Raw genomic sequence first — 15,860 nt, 5'->3', positions numbered from 1 at the left:
AAATATAGCGATTTAACGTCAGAAAATACCAATGTTTTCTGATGTATCATGTTATTTTTCTAATTTAATTAATTTAGATTATTTTGATATTAGATTATTTTGACAAAGAAAAGGAATGTCTGAACACTCACGATTAAATATTAGTCGATAATTATCGTTAACGATAATATCCATTATATTATTTAAACATTTATCATGGTCAATGATTTACACTTACATGGTCAATGATTACATTAAGTGATATTATCGCAAGATTATTGTGATATTATTGCATATATTTCAAAATGTGGTATTTGAATTATTTCAACACAATGCTGAAACATAACTATATTTTAATAACAATCACCGAAATCTCTCCTTTCTTATTGTTTCCGTAAATTACAAAAAAAATATCAAGCAAACAAACTGCATTTAACTTCTAGATGAAATTTTAATGAAAATAATCTATTAAAAATTCCCAAGAACACATGAAGAATACACTGTTTCTTTAAGTATGAAATACTAAGACAAATTTTAAATAATTAATAAATTTTAAATCACATAGAAATTTACCACTGTTTACAAATGGAAGAATTAATTAAATACTATATGATGGCTACACATAGCCATGTGTTTCTATTCAGACCAAATAAAATTATATAAAATGACTTCGAAAAATATTATAAATGGAAACTCAAGACAATCGGTAGAAAAACAGCAAATTTTCAGATAATGGCTAAAAGCAGAAAATTACGGTATTTGTCTCTTAATATTTTTTTTCTGTGAAAAAATATTTTTCCCTGTAGAATTCACAGTTTTTTTTTAAACAAGGAGCTAAATGATATGGTTCTAATTGCTTCTAATTAATAATTTAAATATTCTTTCAAAATATTTTTATTATTACAGTGACATTATTTTGAATGGACATCATGTCATGCATTCAAATGCTTAATTTTAAATTATTTTGGCTGCTATATTCTGCACTTAAGAATTCCTAATCAAAATATTATACTTCAGAATAATTAAATCAATGTAATTTAATACTTCAATAATTCCAAAAGCCTCCTTTATTTGCATGATTTTATAAAAATATTAAACTTTACTGAGGAAAGGTCTTGTTTTAAAGTTTCTCAAACAGTTTTAGACGTCTAAAAGTTTTCAAAACGAGACAGAAAAACTTTATTTGCTTTAAAAAAAAATCGAAAAAAAGTTTTAAAATCTTTCTTTTCACTTAAGCCTTTAAATATTTATAATTACTTGTTTTTTTTTACTATTTCGATTCTTAAGAGTTAGGTTTAATATATTTTCAGGAATCAAAACGGATCTAATTACAAGTAATCGAACCATTATGCGGGTAACTAGAGAACTGTTAAAATCAAAATATTTGCATTTCATTAGAAATAAAACAAGTTTTCCCCTTTTTGTCCATATGTGGATGTATTATCAACTAATCAAATTGTCTCTTTTGAATGAATAAAATTAACAATTAACTGAATTTCGTTTTATATTAAAACAATATATATATATATATATATATATATATATATATATATATATATATATATATATATATATATATATATATATATATATATATATATATATATATATATATAAGCAGGAATATATAATATAAGTGCGGAATTCTTCATTAATGCTAATTTAATAATAATAATAATGAATAAGTATACAATGAAGATAGTAAAATCAAAGAATAAATAGAGTGATGAAAATTTATTGTCAATGCACTGTTATATAATAGAAAGCATATATCACAAAAGTCAAATTCCTTATTGTTTTACAAATGGCATTAAACAACCCACCTGATTCTGAGTTCACGATTATCAATCTTTAACACTGTAACCTTGCAACTTTAAAACTAACCCAGAAGACAAAGAAACATCTGGACTAAGGTGTTTAACAAACTTGCCCTAGTGGTTGAATTTTTGAGGGAACTAACCAGCATTGCTTTACATGGAGAGGAAAACCACGAAAATTGCACTCGGCAAAAATCCCACATGACAACGGCATTTCGATTCTAACCCTTGATCCTTAGGCATTTGAGGATATTTTACCTAAGTAATATGGTCAGTGTGAGCAGGGAGAAGAATTCGTAATTCTTTTCCCGGAATTCTCTAACAATTTTCTCATTAAATATCAATCTGCCGCCGCTGGTATTCTAATCTGAGTCACCTCATTAGGAGGTAAATGCTCTATCCTCTGAGCCACCGTGACCTGCTATTTCCTTTTCAAAATATGTTTATTATCAAGAATTTATAACAAAAAAACTGGTAAAAAATATCGCCTCATAATTCATATTACACATACATGTTTTTTTCTAAATTGTAAGACGAACATAGACATGAAGTCTGGAAATGAAATGGAAAAGATCAGCTTTATACTTAAAACAAACTCATCAAGAAAATTGTTGCTCTGTAAAAAAGCTTAGGTTACTTTAACACCAACGTGATATCAGCAACTTTTTAAGTAATTGAGAAATTTTGTGAAACTCCTCAGATAATTCTTAGGTTTTTGATGCATTAAAACACCAAGAATATTTCTTTTACCTCCGTTTGGTGTAGCCTACATTTTTGATGCTCAATTGCACTAAAATTAAAACCAACAATAACATGAGATACATATTAGAGTCAGTCATTTTACATAGCAATTAGGTAGTCTAGGTTATATTATGGCATAGAATTGCTAGTCATTACAGCTTCTAATTTTTATCATAATATTAGCATGTGTATTTAAACTTACACAAGCACAACAGAGGGAATAAATAAGAATTAAATTAAACAGAGCAGAGAAACGTAGTGAAATTAAATATTATGAAGTTATTTTATGCAAAAAACATATATTCTAAATATAATTATTATTAGATTTTATATTAAATAATACTATATATCCTTAATACATTATTAAAAATATACATGCAATTTATAACAGAAACTTTTGCTTCTGTAGATGTATAGCAGCGGGAGAAAAAAACAAAAATTCACACACTCTTATACTAGATTTTAAGCAACCTATTGACGATATTCAAAGTATGCCAAAATTTATGTTTTCGGATTCAAAAATATTTCAAGAATGGTGTGAACGTGAGTGAGTTTGAAGTAAGTATTCTTAATTCCCTGTGTTTAGATTTTAAATCACCCTGTGAAGGATTAATGCATAATCTGATGTTAGTATAAAGAGGTCAGACGATCTTTTGGGTTATTCTACACCAAATTTGAGAGCTATTATCCAGTGTTTTAATGGTGCATATTCTTGTAAAACGTTCTTATCATAGGCTGTTTTCCAGAAATAGTATAATTTCCGGTGCCGAATCGGGTCATTTATATAAATAAAGTAAATCAGTTATAACATTGATATTGAAATATGAAATAGTTTTAAGCATTTAATCGAATTTTGGGTTCTCATTTGTGCTCAGAATTATTTACGATTTGTGTTTTTTTTTCTACACCTTACAAAGAGTATATAAAGTTAGGTTTACTAATAAAATGAAGCATAAATGAGCTGTAGAAAATATTTTCTAATAGTATATAATGGAAAACACTCTTTTGTAAATCATAAATGTCTGTTTACTATTCGAAAACATCATAAAAAATCTTTTAAAAATAGTTTGTTAACTATAAAGAATTTTAAAAATATATACTAACTGGAGATAAAAAAAATAACGCGTTGTAATTTGTGTTATACAAAAAAATATAAGCCTAGAATGTAGAGTAAATAGGAATTCGATTCAAAATTATTTATTTTTAGCGAAATCGGAAGAATGCCAATAAAAAATTTAATTCTTGACACGAGCCTGGAATGAGATGGAATGATATATTTATTGAAAATAATCAAAATACAAAATAAAGAAAAAAAACCAAATCGAATAAAAGGAAAAGAAAGTTAGTCAAAAGAAAAGCATGATGGAGGACGGCAGAATAAGGTTAGAAAAACTTCGAAATATTTGCTTTGGATGTAGCTGAGAATATTTTGACCATTCCTTACCCCCCACTCCTCACCACCCTGTCGAATATATTGTGCAGAAAGCGTCAATACCACTTTAGAAAGCAAAGCACATTTTTAGCAGACGATGCGAAGGAAAGAGCTATGTCGGGGGTGTAGGAGAGATGAAATTTCATTTTCCAACGCGAAAGCATACACACATTCGTTCTTAGAAAAATACAAATAACAAAAGTATATTCAGTGAAATCAATTGGATTTAACTTCGGCAGTACTGTGAAAAGTAGGTCTACTTTTGCAGTAAGCCGTATACATTAGGGACAGAAGAAAAGATAGAGAGATAGCACTGTTCCATTTCGCCTGCAAACAGAGGGGAAATCTAATAGAGGGCTATAAGGTAAAATTGTGCCCTCCATTCAAGATAGAGGAAGTAGGTAAAGTATAGTTGAAAATTTAGCACAGAAGATACCCTCCGATTGAGTCAAAAACTGCACTTTTGAAACATAGATGATACATTTTATAAGGTTATAGACGGAAGTTTCTACTGAGTTTTATTTACCTTTGCGAACGGATATTATGATTGGATGATATTTCACGGGTCGTTTTTTAGAGTAATGTTTTGAAGCTTTGTGCTGTAAAGATGTTTATGCTTAAGATTTTTTATTCAGACAGTTTCTTATGCATTTTGTCCTAAAAAAGTTTTTATTTCATTCTGTTAGTAATGTGTTTGTTTAGTTTTAAAAAAAACAAAGCTCATTTTAGAAAACCGTTTCAAAGGATGCATCATTATAGTACTAAATTATATGACATTGCAGTATTTTGCTGTTAGATTAGTTGGTAAATTTATCTACTTGATATTACTGATTTGATAGGAAAAATCACAGTCGGACTACTTTCGTCTTATATTTCACTAACAGTTTAGTTTCACAGATTTTTTTAATTAAAATAAATAGGGTTCACATTATAATTGATATCTTGTTTTTTATCACAAAAATAACTAGAAAGTTTTTTTAGACGTTAAAATTGCTATTGTATTCTAAAATAATTGTAGAATCTCAGAAGAATCAGTACAACGTTAAACCTTAACATCTGTACTATAAACCATGGTAAAATTGAAGGTTGATGCAGCCTTATTAAAGATCTAAATTGAACCATATTTTAATTGATATATGTTTGCACGTGATACAATGTACTTTGTTCGAGTGACTAACTTTTAATATATCTTTTAAATTTCGTTTAATGCAATACAAAACGTTACGCATCAGGATTCTTTACTCTCAAAATGATGCAAGATTTTAAAATTATGGACCAATCAACATCAGCTTGAAAACAGCTGAGAGTTTCAAATTATTGATGGATTTTTCTTACCTTTCGGGTCTCTCGCCATATCTCTAGAGCAATTTCCGTTAATAAAAAAACACTCTCATCAGCACTTGAAAAGTAATATTAAGTTTTATTAAATTTAAATTAATCATTTCTATGTTTCAAATTTTTAATTTTATAAAAATGATTTTATTAAAATAATTATATAAAAATAATTATATGAAAATAATTATATAAAAATAATTACATGAAAATAATTATTTGAAATAATTATACAAAATTAGCAATTTACTTGAATCATTATTAAATACAAATTTTTTAATGCTTAAAATATGTAATTCTAATAGCTAAGTTTTAATATTTCAAAAAGTATTTTATTCCTTTTTATAAAATGTCATACTTTTAGATTATTATTTTTTTCAAAATTCTTTCAAAGCTATGGTATTTTTTAGTTTATTTCGTGTTGACAGGTGCAAAAGAAAACATCTGTGATAGAAAGGAAGTTATGTTTTGCACCAAAAGGAACCTCACCAATAAACCTCAATTTCAACCTCATTTATATCTCATAAAATCAACCTCATATAAACCTCACCAATCTTTTAGATGAAATCGAGTGACATTATTACCACCTCAATTATACTTATTTGCTTGAAGTGTCCTAAATTTGAAACCTGAGCAGTAAGATTTTTATTACTGTATTTGAATTTGAGAGTTATTTAACTTTTAGCTGCAAAATCAGCAATTAAATATTTAGGTAACTATCTAGATATTTTAACTTCATTTATGCCTCATAAAATCAACATCATATAAAACTCATCAATGCTTTTATTTGAAATCAAGTGAAATTATTCCCAATTTTGCTTGAAGTGTCATAAATTTAAAGCCTAATTATCAACAACAGTGCGATTTTTTTCTATATTTGAATTTGAGAGCATTAATTTTTGCTGTAAAATAAACAAATGAGCCTTAATATAAGTTACGTTATAGCTATAAGAATAAATATTTTTTTTATAATCCCCACTTACACATAAGGAACGATTTAGGGAAATAAAGTTGTATGAAATAAATCATCAAAGCACTGTTCTGTTAATATTGCGTGACAGACTATAACAGAACAAGAGCAGTTTATTTCCAAAATTATTCCCTTTTGAATTTATACTTGTAAAAACAAATTCGTCACTTATTTTGTTCTTGTGTCTTTTATTTTAAACGACATAATTATAGGGGTTGGGTAAATGCTGTGTTTTTCAAAAATCATTATGCAAATGGTAATGAATGCATATTTAATATCATAAAAGTTTATTGAGATGACGTGACGTGCACCTAATTTGGATAATGTAAAAATTGGGGAAATATTCTCGGCAAAGGGATTGAGATTAAAGATACAGCAGATCGAAATTTAAAACTATAATTCAAATTTGTATCGAGGCTAAGTTAAGAGTTAATTTAATAATGTTAGATGTTTCATTTATGATATGCCTGTTTAAAAAAAGGAATAAAATTGTCAATAAGTCTGCTTAAACGTTGAGTTTAAATATTTTCTATTACAAATGGAAAAGAAAGATAGATATATCATCTGATTTAAATGAAAAATGGAATCAATCCGGCAAACACAGAAATATAACAAAGAAAAGAAGCTTAAAATTACATAAAAATATATAAATTGGCCGGTAGAATATAAAGATTTTAAAAGTGAAACTCAGGGTACAATGAAACTATATTTTATGAAAGTTTCTTCTTATATTTAATTTGACTAATGATAAGAAGGTATTTACAATTTTAATTTCGTTTCTAAACAAACACATATGGTGTAAGACTACACGAAAGAAAACATCTAGTTTTTCATATACCTTTGTTTACATAATTCTAATTTTTTACAAACTAATCAAAAGCTGCAAGATTTACTTCAGTTAAACAATTTATATAAATTAATTATTACACATTATAGATATTCATGAAGTTGCCCATATTTATCTCATATTAAATTTTACGTATTTTCAGTATTATTGCTTTGTAAACTCTTTATCATGTGCACAAACACGTTGGCTTTTAAGAAAAAAAACCTCTATTGTAACAGAAAAAAGCATATTATTTTTTTTCTTTTAAAACTGTACTATACTTTTTTATATAAATACTATATGGATAAATACTATATTTCATATCTTCAGTAATAATTTTTACTTTTAAGTAGTAAATTTTGGTGAAGTTACATTTATGAAAATTTTAACATACATATTTCTCCTTGTGGTTATAATAAACTGAGTTGCATTATAATATCAGTTAAAACAAAAAAGCTTTAACTTAAAAAATAACTTATTGGCTTTATTTATTGAAATGGCATAGAAGTCCATACCATAGAATTACCGTAGAATTAAAACACCGTAGAATTAAACCTAAAAGTTTATTGAATACATAAAATAAATATCTAAAAAAAAAGACGTAAACAAATAGAATGATTTATTTTTGGAAACAAAATATTTTTTACCATTCCGTTTTTGCACTTTTAGAGAGAAATAAACAAACACGGAATAGAAATACGCATATTGCCCCTTACTACATCGCACATTGCCCCCTACCCTTACGATACTTATTACTTTACAACCTACATTGAAATCACTGGTAGACATATGGCCAATAGAATGTCTTACTGATGCTAGACTAGTTAGGATAGATTTTTCTTGTTTAATGAATGACGTTCTGGTTAAACTAAAGTAAACGAAATCAAATGTTGTCTGTTGAAATATTTAAAATCAGACTTATTTAAAAATGATAAAACATGTGGGAATAAATTAAAATGTATGAATAGTAAATAAATGATACGAGTTCTTAAGACACATACTTTTCAAAATTTAATGCCGAGTAAAAGCAGACTTTATTTAATTACTATTTTTTTTACAAACCTAACGATAATATATTAAGCCATCAATATATTATCGTTAGGGTTTGTAAAGACGATAATATTTTTTTCTGGGAGATAATCATTCATCAGAAGTAATTCTGTTTTACCGTTATGAAGGTAATTCATGAACTAAATATAATTTTTACAAAAGCTCATTCATATAAAATACCTTTTTTGTGATGCTCATCAGTTTCCATGGAGAAAAAAAAAGAGAGTGCTTAGCTGACCTGCTGTCTTTTCGACAAGAGACCATAACTGGAAATATGGTCTCATAATATACACGAAAATAAATGTTCTTTTATTATCTGTGAACCAGTTGTCTCTTACTCGGACAGCATAACCGTTATGAGGTAATGACGTAATTAACCAGAATGTACACCGTCAAAGCGAAACTGATGGCGCCGTCCCACGAAAGCGCTAAGGCCATCCAGAGAAAATGACAGAATCTATAACTCCTTGCGCCATTTTGGAAGTTTTCTGTAATGGCGTACCTAGAAATCCACCATCAGTTTTTATTTTTAGAGCTATTTCCTGCTTATCATATCTTGATGGGAGCTAATTTAAAAGCTCTGAGGAATGAGGATTTCTTTTCAAACGCGCAAGTGGAGAAGTCTGAATAGAATAAACGAGATGTACTAACAAATTCGAACGGGTTTAAACTCTAAGAGTGTCTAGGTCCATTTAAAATCGAAGTACGAGTGGATTACAGATGTTTTCCTATATACGTTTTTGGATTTATAAAGAAACATCAAATGATTCTCAAATTTATAACTTTTTTCAGTTTTACTCGAAGTTTTTAAACTGTTCCGACGGTTAAATCCCTTCTTAATCTGTACTAAAAAATCTTGCTGTTTTTTTTCTATGCAATTTAATAATTTTTAATAAATAATAGCAAAAATGCAAATATAGAAGAGATTTACAAAATTATTTTGGGTTTCATAACTTAATATCATATTATTAATACATTTTTTATTATTTTAAGTTGCATAACAAATGGTTATCACCCATTGCCTTCATCAACAATATAAAACGTTTATAACTACAGAAACTATTACTTTTACGAAATACTGTAAGGAACTAACTATTACTTTTTGATAAATTTTGTTTTGTATTGAATTGTCAACAAGGGATTCCATATTTTGAGTTAAAATATCATATTACTTCATATTGCGTAAAATTGATTTTCTCAATATAAAATTGAATTTGAGTTTTAAGCTCTGAAATAATAACAATAAACGCCCTCAGACTTTAAATGAAAGTGTTTTGCTAGCAAATTGAAAAATTAATTTGATTTTTATAAAAAAATATTTCCTCTATCACGTCAATGGAAATCCGTTTGATTATTTTCTTATTTGCTCAAAAATATTTCGCAGCAGTAGCTTATTTTATTTGTATTTTAATACTAAGATTTGAATAGTGCTCAACGATATACAATGAGCAGCATTTAATGACGTTCTTAAAAAGTATAGTTTAAATCAGTTTCAAAAAGATCATTAATGCGTAATTTTATTTTATTACACACACGTGGTTTTGTGCCTGATCTTTTAAAAATATTTCTTAATTGTTTTTTTTTTCTGATGGCTTGTCTGCTATTTCAGAAATTTTGGAATGTTAGAAATACACTTCCTCTCTGATATCAAAAATATTATATCATTTAAACATAGTCAATCACAGTTATGTATAAAAATTGTAAACATTTGCACGAGTTTTACTTAACCCTTTGCTTACGGTACAATATGCTGTACCATTACATGTGGTATACATGTTGTACCAGCCGTAAGCAAAAGGTTAACTATATTGATAAAATTGGCTCTATTTTTCTATATAATTTTCGTTTATTTACAATTAGGTTTCCTATAAGCCATACAAATAAGTACACTCACCAATGCTGCTCTTACGTATCTTCTCATTTCATCGCCAATAACTTCCATGATATCATAAGATGTAATAGATGGGGGCTCATTCTTTCTTGCCAACAAAGCCAATCGGGAATTATGGGGCATAGAAAAATTAAGCCTAACGAAAGATGCTTCTGGATGGCTAAAAAATGTATTCCATGACTCCTGGGGTTGAAGAGTCCTAGAATCTTCATTACCAGGTGGTAATTCTTCATATTCTGATATATCGCGGGGAACAACTGTACAGATAGGTTGTGGCAATGTAATCCGTCCAACATCTAAAAATAAATGTTTATTATATCATGTATATTAGTAAATACATAATAAAAAATTCTATGTAAAGTGAAAAAAGTTGGATTTACTTGTGGATATCTAGTGCCTTCTAATTCAATTAAGGGTGAATTTCTAGTTTAATAATTTACGATTTTTTTTTCTTTGCAACAACGGCGGGTATTTAACCTTGCGATGCAATTTTATATGAAAATGGAGTTGCCATTAAAAATAGTTGCCATAACCAGGATAGCTTTCTGTTTTCTTTTATGGTTTATTTCTTGTTCTTGTTATATTTTTTACAACTTGTGATATGTGTAAATAATCGGGGATGGTGTGTTTCTATCTAGGTAACGTTAAACAAAGGATTTTTTCCATAATTGAAAGTTTAGCAAAGAAAAGCGAATTTAGTTGGTGCAACAGTAATGGTCTAACTAAGTACTTTGGTTTACTTAAAGTTTCATATATAAATATGTAAGTAGAACACAAAAGGTAAGTATTACACAAAAATTACAAATATTTGTTTTTCTATTCAAAAAAGCAATAAAAAATAAGGACACAATGAATGTCTTTTGTGTGTTTGAGATTTGGCATTACCATTAGATTTGACATTCCATCAATACTCTGAGCATCGCCTAGAGTCAGACATCCTTAAAACAGGACTAGACATTACTACCTTGTAGGACAACTGCTCGAATTTCGATTTGCAGATTCTTCAATTTGTCCATTGTTTAATGCCAACAGTATATTCGAAAAACATTCGGACATTAGGTTTCAGACACAACGCAGTGCTATTATAAATTATAATTCTTTTATGTGTTTAGTTCGTATTGTGCTGTTCGAAATCGATTGATAGTGGTCATGATGAGTAATACAAAAACAAACCAGCATATTAATCTACCAATATAAATATTTTATATGAAAGAAATATAACATTTCAGGATTTAACACATCTATTATTGAATAAATGTGTTTTAGGAATTGCAGTTTATAATCTAAAAACATCCATATTCCCAAACACATACTTAATCCAGAGCTTTAAGAATAATCTAAATAAAAGTGCAAATTTGAATACACAAAAATGTTGTTTTTAAAAAGGTAGAAGTTAAAATAGGGGAAAAGGAAGGAGAAATTTGATTATTAGCGTCTATTGTAAGAAATAATAGGAATATTTTCTTCGAAATAATTATAAATTTTTATTCAGAACGATATTATAAAAATTACTTACAATAAAAATGTTTTTAGCCAAAGACATTTTCAAGAAATACTGGAAATTAGGTAAATCAATATTGAGTTTAATTTAAATAAACATTTCTTTCATGATTCATTGAATATCTAATTTCGTCATTTGTCCTAATCTGGTGTTTGCAATGCGGATTTAAAAACAAGTTTAATTAGTACTTATTTATAAAAAAAATATTTTAGATGCATTTTATTCGAAAAGCGATATTTTGAAAAAGTTATACAATTAGTTATTTACTTGAAAATGAATAACATACTAAAAATTAAAAAAAGATTTATAATGCTTTATAAATGCGTTTCAGCATGTTTATTAATTTAAAAATTATTTTGACTTCGTAAAATAAATTTTTTGGATGTATTAAGTCAAATTTAAGTCTAACAAAATGTGCACATATTTAAGTGCATAATTTTTTGTTGTTTGACAGTTAAATTTATATTCTTAAAATAATTTACCTAGGATATAATCACTGAATGCAATTAAAATAATATGTTTTTATTTTTGTATAAAAGAAAGGAATTCAGAATCAAATGCACAGAATTTGCAGAATGGGCATCAAAATAAATGTATGGATATATAATAAAATGAATATATTTTATGAAAGTTTGCTCCATTATTATTGTAATCTGTATTGTAATCTTTGTACTTATTGTTAGTTGAATTAAAGTTTATAAACAGAATCCCATATTCTTTAACATAATTATTTTACGTTGAAATGAACTACTTTAATTCATATAATTTAAATTTTACCCAAATGCAATTAAAAAAAATTGGTTGCCTTTACCATTTTGCACTCCAGTCTTCGTTTCTTTTAAGGAAAAAGAAAGAATTTAGTTTTGCATACTTTCCCCATCAAAGTGTAACAGATATAAACTTTTTTATGCAATAAATTTGAATGGCGACAAAGAAACCTGGCAACGCATCTAGAGGAGAAAATAAACTACATAAAAATCTATGTCAATATCCCTGAAATTGCGTTCGACGCAATCAGCTTTCTGATTCATTGCGATTCTTTACAAACAAAATTAACGAATTCGCTTACACCTATGCCATCAACGCATATGCACCAAATCTTTAGAATGCTCCCTCCTCTCTCTATTTTAAGAAAAATTATTTCTATCGACAGCTAGAAGATTGCTTAAGACTAGCTTAATGAGTCGAGTGTAGTAGGGGATGATTTTGGGCAAAGTATTTTCCCATGCAGAGTTGGAGATTAATGGTATTATAGTCTCAATTTCAAGGGTAATCCCGATGCTTGTTTGCAAGCATTGTTATTTTGTAAGGCGCTTATATTCTTTCTCTTAGCACATCTTGTCACTTTTCTTCGGAAAGTGTAAAGTATTAGATAGTGAGATTAGCATGCCCTTCTAAAATTCGGTTGTTGTCTAGTATGGGAAATTAAAGAACTTTTTTTTTTTTGTTGAAAACATTAGAAGTTTTATGTTGTGAGTTATACAACGCTAGTAAAATCAATAAAACATGAACTTTTAAGCACTTCTGCCTAAAGAAGTACTTAATTTTTTTAAACAAAACGTTTCGGTTGTCTCTGAGGAATTTTTCTACAAAGTCCATCTCTCTATTAGCTGCAATAGTTCGAACCTTATTTGCCTTTTATAAATGTTTTTTTTCTTTCTTCTTTTTTTTCAAAAAAATGTATTATAAAAAATATTAAGGAACGCAAATATTTTATAAATGATATAATATTTAGCAAAATAATTGGTAAAAAATATTACAAGCTAATTCGTGAGTTTTATTTCGATAAAAACATGCTTGGTAATGTTCAAAATTGATGTAATATTTGTACATAAGTATGTAAGTATAAGACTACATAAATTCTGGATTCAAAAACTGTTTGGTACTAATAAATTCCATGCAATGTATATTACTAATCAGTATTAATGAACTCCGAACAGTGCGTATAGTTGTTTTAATTCAATATTGGATCTTTTTGTCAATGCATGCAAAATTTGAAAAGTATTCTTATTAAGTTCAAAATTGTTTCCGTAATAAGTGTTAGCAATCTACATTCTATCTAGGAACTAAAATATAGTTTTTTTTACCTCTGAAACATGTTTAGGCTTTTTTATCTAGTAAGCGATTTTTCTGATTTCCTTAAAAATATTTTATAATCTAGGAAAATTTTTTTGACTAAATAACTTTACCTTCAAAAGATTATACCATATTTTCAGATCTTTGACCAACTTTTTTAAGACTTATCGTTCTGTGATCTTTTTGATTTTGCTCTTTTTAAATTTGCTGTCAGTATTTTAGCGCATTCAATTACAGTGTACTATGCTACTGTAATTTCTCAGGAAACTGTTGTAATTCCGTATTCTTAGCTCAATTAATTATGTTACCCTTTAAATTAATTTCTTTCTGTCTAAAATTTAATTTTAGTCATTTGTTTTTTGATAGATTTTCAAAATAAGTAATTAAAATAAACATACGTAACTATATACTTTAGAATACACTTTGTGAAAGATATAAACTTATATGTAGAAAAATCCATTCTCTTTGTGATGTTTACATACTGTAATAATACTTAATAAAAAAATTAATAGTATTATTTATTTTTATACAATATTTATCAACAACTTGCATATTTTTTTAGAAAACACAACTGTTTAAAAAACGAATTTATCTTGAGTTTTTATTTTTAATATAATTTTTCTTTCAGTTTTGATTTAAAAATAAGATTTCAGGAATTTAAGTGCTTCTGAGAAAGTAAAAAAAAATAATAACGAATGAAAGAGTATTGAAATTCAAAGGTATTTAGAATTTAAAACATCAATTTATTTTGAAAGTTTTTATTATTTTTTTCAAATTTAAGAAGTTTTTGCGATAAGCGAAAAGTAAATTGCCATACTCGTTGAAGATATGTTTGACACAAAAGGTAAGGACTCCAAAATGAAAAAAAAAGTTCAACGTAAGTAAATATTTACCTGAATTGTGAATGCAAAACTTAAAGATAAGATTTGTCATAGGTATTTCTTAAAAGCTTAGCAATTGAAGATTTTTCAGTAAAGCATATTTAAAAAAATAAAACCTTTTGTGAGCTTCATATGTAATGAAAAACCTCGTTCTATCTCATTTTTAATTCATGAATTCTGTTGAAGTTATAAGCACTCGGTAGGTTTTTATTTACGGAAATAAATTTGTTTCTGCATATTTAATTTCTCACGAAATGAAATATTTTTAAAATTGTACAAAAATAGCTGAAAACAATTCTGATCTAGTGACACAATTTTAATATCAAAAATAATGAATATATTCGCAATAAATATAATATTTCACAAAAATGCGTACTTTCGTTTCATATTTTTTTCCAGCAAACTAGCAAACTTGCTTTTAATAAATTAAATAAAAGAATTTTTTTTTATTAAAAATAATGCACTATTATTATATAAATAGTAACGTGTACTTTTATAACATGCAAAACATATAAATTAATTTTAATTATTTCATGAAAAAATGATGCATTTCTCTAAAACTAAATATATTTTTTATGCTCAAAAAACTAGTAAATTTTTGATTTTCTTTTCTTCCTTTTATTGAAATAACAAACACCATTTTGGAAGAAATCAGTTAAATCATGATTTATGTAGAATTAAATATATAATTGCATGCTGCTTAAATTGGTGAATCAGTCTCCTAAAACAAATTAGGTGCAATAGTTATAAGAATTAATTGATTTCCAAATGCCATTTATTTTCTACTACACATTTAAATGTGTTTTAAGAAAGTACCTTTTTTTTAAAATTAACTTAGTGACACTGTAATGTCTAGGATTCATTAATCCATATAAATGCGTAAGCCAAGCCTGACAGCACTTAGGGCCCTGCTGCCTATTCTTTAAACCACAATAAACGTACATATTAGCTTAAAAAAAAACAAAAAAAAAAACAACTTTCCTTTGAAGTTGATGCACGAAGAATTCTGGTAAAATTACCTTACTGTACTGCAAAGGAATTTCTGATAAAAAAAAAAAAAACGATAGCTTTGATTAATATGGTTGCCAAATTTTGGCACATATTATAAAACTATATTTTATTATTAATTTCACCAAAATCAACGTCAAAGTGATGAGATAAAAATTATCGAGATTTCTGGTGTTCCCTCGGAGAAAGAAACAAGGTAAATTTTACCATATTCTGGTAGTTTTGACCATATGTTTTCAGAGTTGGTAATCACAGTTTCTTTATGAAACTAAGCTTTAAACGCTCAATATCTATTGGAGTATTTATTTAACATTCATTCAGCTCTTCACTCCCTTAGAAAAATGTATTTATCAAAG

At 27.1% G+C, this 15,860-nt stretch overlaps 1 protein-coding gene across 4 annotated transcripts in view; it reads right to left on the bottom strand.

Moving 5' to 3' along the window:
- Positions 1 to 15,860, bottom strand: part of LOC107438670 (teneurin-m) — a 487,196-nt gene that overhangs the window by 183,610 nt on the left and 287,726 nt on the right. For all 4 annotated transcript variants that reach the window (XM_087165593.1, XM_087165588.1, XM_043039103.3 and 1 more), the window contains one exon: positions 10,042 to 10,334. In XM_087165593.1, coding sequence (XP_087021719.1) covers positions 10,042 to 10,334 — 293 coding nt within the window. The remainder of the gene's footprint in view (positions 1 to 10,041; positions 10,335 to 15,860) is intronic.

Source organism: Parasteatoda tepidariorum, chromosome 1, assembly GCF_982258835.1.
Source record: "Parasteatoda tepidariorum strain Cologne lab strain chromosome 1, Ptep-v5.0, whole genome shotgun sequence".
In the NCBI taxonomy this organism is placed as follows: Eukaryota; Metazoa; Arthropoda; class Arachnida; order Araneae; family Theridiidae; genus Parasteatoda; species Parasteatoda tepidariorum.
This window is presented reverse-complemented; position numbering and strand designations above follow the sequence as displayed.